This window comes from Scylla paramamosain, chromosome 6 (genome assembly GCF_035594125.1).
Source record: "Scylla paramamosain isolate STU-SP2022 chromosome 6, ASM3559412v1, whole genome shotgun sequence".
NCBI lineage: Eukaryota > Metazoa > Arthropoda > Malacostraca > Decapoda > Portunidae > Scylla > Scylla paramamosain.
The window spans coordinates 25819497-25829496 of NC_087156.1; the positions used below are offsets into that span (position 1 = coordinate 25819497).

At 36.6% G+C, this 10000-nt stretch overlaps 1 protein-coding gene across 3 annotated transcripts in view; it reads right to left on the reverse strand.

Moving 5' to 3' along the window:
- The window catches only part of LOC135101508 (oxysterol-binding protein-related protein 6-like), a 51106-nt gene that overhangs the window by 28923 nt on the left and 12183 nt on the right, over positions 1-10000 (reverse strand). For all 3 annotated transcript variants that reach the window (XM_064005575.1, XM_064005573.1, XM_064005574.1), the window contains 4 exons: positions 9747-10000; positions 9453-9595; positions 7330-7428; positions 5025-5211 (listed from right to left, as the gene is read on the reverse strand). The exon at positions 9747-10000 is cut by the window's right edge. In XM_064005575.1, the coding sequence (XP_063861645.1) occupies positions 5025-5211; positions 7330-7428; positions 9453-9595; positions 9747-10000 (683 nt within the window). The remainder of the gene's footprint in view (positions 1-5024; positions 5212-7329; positions 7429-9452; positions 9596-9746) is intronic.

A 10000-nucleotide genomic window follows, 5' to 3' on the forward strand; every position in this document is an offset into this window, starting at 1 on the left:
TGCTGCACCACAATGAATGTAAGGACATAACACACACTTAACACAGTTCTAGATGTGATGGCTCCACTTTGCTACACCACACTGAATATGAGGACAAAACACATTCATTCACAATGTTCTAAATGTGGCAAGGCCACACCACTGTATTACATTGAATGTGAGGACAAAACACCCAAAATATGGCAGTGCTGCACAGCTGCATCATGTCGAATGCGAGGAAAAAACATACGCACTCATGTAGCACGTGCACCATTGCGTCATGATGAATGTGAGGGCAAAATGCACACCCATGTGATGGCAGGACTACTGCATCACAATGAATGCAAGGACAAAACACACACAAGTGTGGCAACCACACCACAGCATCATGCCAAATATGAGGGCAAAACACATTCACATTCACACTCACAAGTGCTTGGCTATGTGGCTGGCATTAGTAAGTATTTTCTAGAGTTTCTAATAGCACAAGTTTCATGATCCTCAAGATTAGCACTATTACTTTGAAAGAAAACAAACATGAAACTCATGAGGGTTGTGTACACCCGAAATTACAAAATAACAACTTGTGAATATAATGATTTATGAACAGCCATCTGGAACCTAACTTGTTTTGTAAGTCAGGGAGTGTTTGTACTGTGATTCTTTCACATTATCTCTGGGTTTATGAATGCTTGATTTACAATTTTTTTTTCAGCAACATGTAACATGATTTTGTCCTTCATACTGATTTATATGTACATTTATAAATACACCTCACTCCTGCTTTATGATGAGATTACATTCCTGAAGATTCAATCACATAATGATCCATCGTATAGCGTGCTTAAGGTTAAATGGGAAAAAAAGGGGATACATTCCTATACCTATTACTTTTGCTCTCTAATTTTTCCATGTTTTAATTCATGTAATATGTATATATTTGTACATATATTGGAATAAGCTATGTAAATCATATTATGGAAATAAAGGAAGCAATAAAAGATATGTACAAAAACATAAAAAACTGGGGCAAAACAAAGGGTCTGGGGCAATGCAGTTCGCCCCCTCACTAATCTCACTACAATTGATGATCTTCAGCTTTGTGTCCAGACTTAGACTTTTAGAGACTTTTTGGAAGCCTTTCACTAGCCAAAAGATGATGCAGGGACATTTAGCAGACATGGCTCCACACTTAGATAAGGCTTGGCACAATAAATAAGGGTAGATAAAGCATAATCACTCCAGTGTACACAAGGCTTGATGAACTGTGTGAGAGTATGGGAAGAACTGAGACAGTAACGTGGGGTCTCTCTGGTTGGGTGGAGCAAATGTAAAGCATCACAGTGAACCATTGGTACTAATGAAGGCAATCGTATGAGTGAAATACTACACAGTAGTTCATCGTAATAGTGGAGATCAGGAGTATAAACCTAATAAATTACTGAAAATATTGAAAACATATAAAATGAAAATTCAAAAATCTATAATAATCTATCAATCCTGATTTCTGAATTTTCAATCATGGAATAGTTTTTAAGGAATATCCAATTTGTAAATTATGATTCAAGTGAACTATGTATGTGGTACCTACAAATATAGCATGCACACAATTTGAACATTTTGATTAAATTCAAGGAAAAGTAATCCTTCCCAATTGTAACTCTGATCTGACAAGTATATTTAGGAGAGCAGCAATGTGAATGATTGCTTTATATTTTCATCTAATCTTTGACTTTCATAAATTTTCTGTTAATCATGAAAAATACAAATGGAGCATCTTAAGTCATGATGACATAAATTAATATTCACTATATGGTTCATGTTAGTTACAATGAAAGTATTTATGCTGTATGTATATATGCCAAAACAATAACTACTCCAAATGTGGTCTCACACACTGGATCAGGGGGTACTGTGAACCCATCAATAACCCAGCTGTGACCTCAATGAATGTTTTCTCTTGTGTCTCACAACACAAAGGAGCAGTCACAGGCTGCCCTCTGAAGATAACTCTCTTCCTTCATACAAAACTACATGCACCTAATTACACATATACCCTTCACTCAAAATTCTCAACTGCTTTTGCCTCTGTTTGGGGACTGGCACCTCAGTGGCCCCATTTATATATATATATAATATATATATATATATATATATATATATATATATATATATATAATATATATATATATATATATATATATATATATATATATATAATATATATATATATATATGTTGGCCTTGGCCAGTGTCCCCTCCTAAAAAAAAAGTAGAACATTTCTAAACTATGATGAGTTTGCAGTTAATTAATGTCCTCATCAATGTGTGTGTGTGTGTGTCTGTGTGTGTGTGTTTGCATACCACTTATACAAAATGGATGGTATTAGGCTTCTATTAAAATTGTTCATTTACAAATAGTGACAATTCTTAAGTGATGGCCTGTCAATCAAAGGAGGCAACAAAAGTTTTCTTTGACTATTTTCTGTTTTCACTATCACTATTACAGTGGTATGAAGTAGATCTGAAAGCTAAAGATATCCTTTGTTTAAGTTCATATTAAGGAATCATATCAGCTTACACAAGCCACCAGAATAGACACTAACAGCTGATAATGACAGGTTCAAGTAGTAAGCAGCTGATTCTTGGAATAAAATCCACTATAAAAAAAATCAAAGGTAACTGCTATTCAATTTGATGCCTTCTTAACTTGTAAATAAAAATAACATTATTTTTTATCATTAAATCATAAATTGTCAAACAAAGATTTCATTTCATTTTCACTGTTTTGAAGGAATAATTCAGGGAATCCAATAATTTTATCTCAGGTAAAATAGATAACTAATTAATAGTACATGATAATACCCTACAAGAATAAAATTCAAATTTCTGAGCAGAATTTTATGAGTAATATCTTGCTGGAAAAGTTACTATGAAGCTACATGTCTTGAAACTATAGCAATGAACACCGGTCTACACACTGAAGCAAGGCAAATGCACAGTAGGTACTTCATTAATATCATCAAACAATTACTTTTAATTCTCTTACTCAAAGGTATAACATAACAAACTACCTAAAGACAGTTTTATCTTTTTACAGTAGTGATACTGGGATTACAATACTGCTAAATATGGACTCAATGAGCATGGTCAAACCTGCCAACTCTTGATACACTGGTCTTAAAACTGTAACAACCACAAAGGAAAGGACCTGGAGCTCACAATCGTTAAATCTATTACTACCTCTGTTTTGTTGTATCATGCTTCCAATTCCAACTTCTGCAGTTCTCATTCTCACTGTTTTTTTTTTTTTTTTTTTACCTTGGGTATGTCCCTGAGGTTTAACATCACTGGTGCTGTGAGCTTTGCTTGAAGGATGCTCAGCTCATACTATAAGCTGGCAAAGCTCCTACAGTCACTCATTCATCCACTCACTCATGCATCCATTCCTCATTAACATTCACTCATACTCTTCATAAGATGAGAAAATAATCCTGGTTTTCCTAAATTTACATCCTGAATGCTTAAATGATTAAAATAGGTCTATAAGAACATGAATATTCACTTTTGATACTGAGCTTGGCTTTCCATAACAGAAGCATTATACTATTATCTACAGGTGTGGAACCAATAAAGCAACATTTATGACTCCTAAAAATATATTTAATGTATGTGCAGTCAGCACCTAGTGATTTTAGAAGCCCTGCTGATGTAAGTGTCATATTCCACAAACTGGCAATGCACGTAGCAACATAGCATACATAGCAACTTACATTAGCTCCTAATATTTTCTTCAGAGCACAGAACAACATATTTAGTTTGACATACTGACATAAGGAATAGTTATCTTTTGTGACCGCTCATTGCTTCTGCTTGCAAAATGGTTGTGTTTGTTTTGAACACAGTGTTCTATTGACCTGTTGTGCAATGTCTGGAAAATATACAAGCAATGATAACATAGGTCAAGTGATAGAGTTTCACAAAAATTGTGAAACAAATGTAAATAAGCTGTATAACTGATGCCAATGAAAAGACTGAGAGTGCGTTTGTCAAGAAATGGCGCAATGAGGAATGTAAGGATGTGCCTCACCACAAACATGGTGATGAACCAGCCCAAAACATTTGTTCTTTTAATTATTTTGCTGTAAGCTGAGGATTTACAGTGTCTTTTGATAACATATAAGCAGCTATCAAATGGTTTGGGCTGGTGTGATGAGGCACATCCTTACATCCCTCATTGTCCCATTTCTTGACCAACACACTCAGTCTTTTCATTGGCATCAGTAATACAGCTTATTTTTCTATTTGTTTCACCATTTTTGTGAAACTCTATCACTTGACCTATGTTATCAAGTTACCTCTTCCTTGTGTCAATGTGTCAAACAATGAATCCGTTATTCTATGCTTTGAAAATATATTAGGGGCTAACATAAGTTGCCATGTAGTTATTTTCTCCCAGCCAATTTTTTCCAGACTGAAAATGTGTGAGTTGCCAGTTCGTTGAGTATGACATTCACATCAGTGGGAGTTCTAAAGTCACTTGGTGCTGACTGTATATAATGAAAATATTCAGCTCTCTTTTAGCAATATTTCACCTTTCTTTTTCATAATCTACCACTGCCTGTGTATAAGAACACGTGCCTTCTCCTCACTAAAGCAGAATGACTGAAGACTGATTTCTATGCCCCTATATAACCAAGTTTCTGGCAATGTGTGTGTGTGTTTGGCATGTATTTTCAGTTAGTAGCATAAAAAAAAGTTGAGTACTAAATGATAATCAGGTGAGGAAGATAAGTACATAGGTACATCTCTTGTTATCTGTAAAATAATGTAACCTAACAACTTACCCCTACCAGGTACAAAGGAAACCTCCCATTACCACTCTTTACCAGGAATTGCCCATTACCCTTCCCTGTGCAACAATGAAAGGAAAAAACGAACAGCCTGTTCTTACAAATAAGAACAAGAAGTCATCTGCCATCCAATAACACCAGTTCCACAACAAGCCTGCCCCTAGTCATCATCAAAGGACACTTTACACTTACCACTAGGGTGGGCATCAGTGCCAGCATCACTGGCTTCACTAGTAAAGGAGCTGTTGTCAGATGAGGCTTCTGAGCTGGTGTCAGTGCCTCCTGCATCACTAAATGCATCAGCAGCATCAAAATACTCTGAGGCACTGAAGCATGAGCTACTTTCATATGACAGAGATGTGTGAAGGGACTTGTGAAGCTGCAGCAAATTAGAAAAGGTTAGGATAATTAGTTCACATATTTGTGTGCAAACATACCACACAACATATATTTCTAAATGTATCATAAGGATAATGGTTAAAAAATTGCAAGATAAGTCCTTCATTTGCAAGTATGAAATATTCCTCTCTCTGCATTAGATTTTAACTTTGTACACTCAACCTCGGCAACTACATACACGGGAAGGGAACACTGGATTTCGGAAGTGGCGAACCTCACTTGGCAAGAAGAAAAGTGGCCCAATTAGAAACTGCAGCATCAAATCTGGCAACACTGTACAGGGTTGTGGCAACAGCAGACTCTACCCATCTTGTGGGCTCACTAACCTCACTCAACATTTCCAGTCATGTGAATATTATCATACAAGTACAATAATTTAGCATATTGTAAAAAATATATGATAAGAAAATATATGTAGTGTGTACAAAAATACAATAATCTGCATTTTTTATACAACAGCTACATAATTTACATTTTTCATGAAATAATTCCTGCTAATGAAATTTCCTCTAAGTTTTCAAAAGTCCACCCTTCTCACTGTAAGTGTGATTACCTTAATGTACTGCTCCTTCTGTCTCTCTCTCTCTCTCTCTCTCTCTCATTATTTCCATTATTATTATTGCTTTATTTTTTATTAGTATGGCATTATTACTTTCACGTCATACTTACTGATGTGTATTAATGTTTTATGAAAACATCTGTGCAAAGTATTTCACACAGTATGGAACATTACCTCCTCCTCAAAACAAGGGCAACACTGGACAGATGGCAACATCGGACCAGTACTCCATCCAATTATTCCAAAGTTGCTGGGGTTGAGTGCATTCAAGTTGCATGTTTTTGCTTTGCAGTAATGCAATGAAAACAGTTAATCTATGAAAGTACTTCAATGACACTCATATACACTTCTTTGGGAAAGACCAATGATGAAACTTCATGCTGGTGAACTGCATGAGACAGTTTTTGATCATCATTCTGCAGTATGCTTAAGTAGCAACAAAGGATCATGAAATGTAATCATGCCCTGATCTGAGTTCCAGAAAGGCTTAATTGCAAATCAAGGGATACTATTATTATGCTAAGTAACATTATTAGCAACATCATGAAAAACATGCTAGATATAAGCCTGTATTGCACAAACATATAGCTTAAGGTGTACTGGGTGCCAAGAATCACACACGCACGCGTGCACACACACACACACACACACACACACACACACACACACACACACACACACACACACACACACACACAGAGAGAGAGAGAGAGAGAGAGAGAGAGAGAGAGAGAGAGAGAGAGAGAGAGAGAGAGAGAGAGAGAGAGAGAGAGAGAGAGAGAGAGAGAGAGAGAGAGAGAGAGAGAGAGAGAGAGAGAGAGAGAGAGAGAGAGATTTTAGTGAAGAAAAATAGGAGGATGCCAAAGATAGGAACAGCTGGAGAAGAGATGTGGCACAAATTAACTTCTACATTAACCATTTAAAAATCTTTAGTACTTTAACTTCCAAATGAGATGACAATTCTGGTTATCTTCAACCGCATAAATGACTGTAACTGGGAGGGTATAAGGAGAAAAGAGAGAAGTGCAATCAGTACTAAGAGAGAGACAAAAGAAAGGCACTGTAAAGTAAGGTGGAGTGAGGACCTCATGTGATTGGTGAAACTTATAGAAGAGTAGGGAAAAGGCAAGCTGCTTTGATTTTACTGAGTCCTAGTAGTGATGAGCTTGTATACATTAAGTTTTTAGGGTTTCTAATAGAAGATGAACCTGAGTAATAGACTGTCTTTGTTGTTTGAATTCACTGAGTATACTGAATTATCATAGTTCTTTGCCATGGTAGAAATAGCATAAGCTAATACACTTTGAAGATTATATGCATAAATTATTAAATTGATAATACATGATAAATCTACAAAAGGATATATATATATATATATATATATATATATATATATATATATATATATATATATATATATATATATATATATAGGGGATTAGAAGCATTTGTTGTGAAAAACAAACACTCAAAACCACAGAATAGACTTCCTGAACACACATTCATACATTAGCATACATAAAACATCAAGTTTCTTACCAGTTCAGACATAGATGGTGGCACAGATATTTCTGACAAATCAGAGTCAGCATGAATCCTGGCCAAACGCCCGCGGAGTTCTGCATTTTGTTGGAGTGCCTAAAACATTTTAAATGATTAGCGGATAGGTCTTTGAGATCCAAAAACATATTTTGCATACATGCTTCTCTATAGTATTTTGTTTCCACAGGTACCAAACCATTTATTTTGAATTCAGAACATCAGAAATTCTATAAATCTGAGACATTTCTGAAACTGGATAGTTTTAAATGTGATGAGCTTTGTTGTAATTTGTTGCTTGGTTGCTGTGTTATAATTTGAAGCTGTGTACCTACTGTGCAACAGTTTATGCAGGAGAGCCACTGTTTACAAATCTGTGATTATTTCTGCCAATTTTATCATCTATTTATTTATATACCAGGCCAGCAATCCCACATGCAGACAAAGCACCACACACACACACACACACACACACACACACACACACACACACACACACACACACACACACACACACACACACACACCATCCACACTCTTAGCCCCTTCAGGCCCCAGTGAAAAGGGATAGTCTTGTGGACCACCACACTACATCTGCACAACTGACCACACACATTCATAGCAAGGCTCAACAGTATACAGTAAAATTCCTCTCATCCGGCATTCGAGTATCCGGCAGCTTCAAGTATCCAGCACATTTTTCCCCGAGCCTTAAGATCAATAAAAAATCAATGTGTACTCATAAAATCGATTAAAATTCCCCTGCGAGGCATACTTTGTCCCTTCGCCACCAGAGTGCACTGCTTCGCGCCACCTGCAGCCCACTGCACTGTGTTTACTCAGTGACTCAGTCCCGCGTGTGCACTGTTTATCGCCTGACGCCTTCATCATGCCTAAAGTTGTAGAAAAGAGGAAGTGTGTTGTGCTTACACTTAAGCAGCTGATCAGATCAGCTGCTGATTAAGATCAGCTGATCTTTGTTATGGTAAGATGTGTGAGTGTAGGGTGGTGATTGTGGACATAATTTCACTTCTATTCAAGTATCCGGCAATATTCAAGTATATGTGTGAGTGTAGGGTGGTGATTGTGGACATAATTTCACTTCTATTCAAGTATCCGGCAATACTCAAGTATATGGATTTTACTGTACAATGATTTACCCTAGCCTATTCATAATGAGACTTCCCTATACCTACTCCAATCCTGAGACTACAGCAGATGCAAGGTACTTTCTACAAAGTGCCCTGCACCCTAACTGGGTCCATATGCCAATGGGCCCACCACCTACATCCACATCCCCTCCCAGTGGTTGACTAAACCAAGTAATTTTCATGGACTCACCACTGTCACTCTCCATCCACCTCTATCACACACAATTGCTCTTGCTTGATAAACAGTCATTCTCTCTCATTGTGCTCTCTTCACACAGATCAACCACTCCTCTTAATCTTTCACAGTGCACATCTGACCTTATTCTCTTCACTAGTTTATTGTCCTCCATCCTCTCTTCTCCACATGCCCAGACCATCTTAATACACACTGATCTGCCTGTCCAACCACTCTCTTAAAACACCAGTTCTTCTAACTTTCTAATTTTTTCCGTCTCTCCATGTTACTCCACACATACTCCTCAAACACTTTTTTCATTACATTTAACTGTTCCATCTCCACTACTTGCATTTTACATGTTTCAGCACCATACAGCACATATAACTCTCGCTTTACACTAATACTGACTGCTCTATGTTTGAAGATTTTTCTCAGTTCTACAAATACTTTTTGTTTTCTTTTTTCTTCCTGTTTTGTTTTACAAGTTTATTGATATGTATCTCATTAATATGATTTTGTTTTTATTTTCATTATTTCATTATCTACATATATATTAGGCATTACTCCAGAAAAAAATGAAAAATCCAGAAATTACCTTCAGTTTCAAGCATTTTTGATAAATGGTTTGTTACCTGTATATGTTTCCTTATTATGGTTACTAATATCTTGCATTTATATATGTTATTTAAAAATTTATGGTTTGATTCTTCTTAACTCAGTTACTTAACTAAACATGTCTTACAAGAAAATACCATACTAATGTTTCACTGGTCTAAAATTTGAAGTGATATTACCTGATTCAGGGAGTTTCTGAGGGCAGCAATAATAGCAGTAGTGTTGTGAGATGCCAAGAGATTTGATTCTGATTCTAGTGCCTGACGAAGCTTCTCACGTTCAGTCTGGAGTCCTCGCAAGACTTGTCCAATCTGACTCACAACTAGAGAATAATAAATTCAATGAATATAGACTGTCATTTTTGGCATTATGGATACTGAGTATGTGAAATTAATGATTATTAAATAGTTCAATTCATTAATAAAATGAGAATATCAAACTGGCAACATTACATTTTTCATATTTTGTCTCACCTTCTTTAGCTAAGATGGTGAAGTCTTCTCGGGAGGTACTTTCCATAGACAATGTAATCGTGGGTGGGATGGGAGCTGGATGGTGTGATTGTGAAGTGGGGGAGGGGGTATTTGGAGGCTGCACTCCCCCAGCAACAGCAGTGGAGGCATCAGAATAGCTATGTGGCCGTGAAACAGAGGAGTGCCAGCCAGCATTGTGCATGGCCAGGGTAGGATTGCTGCTGCTCAGGGGTCTTAGTTCACATAGGTTGCCA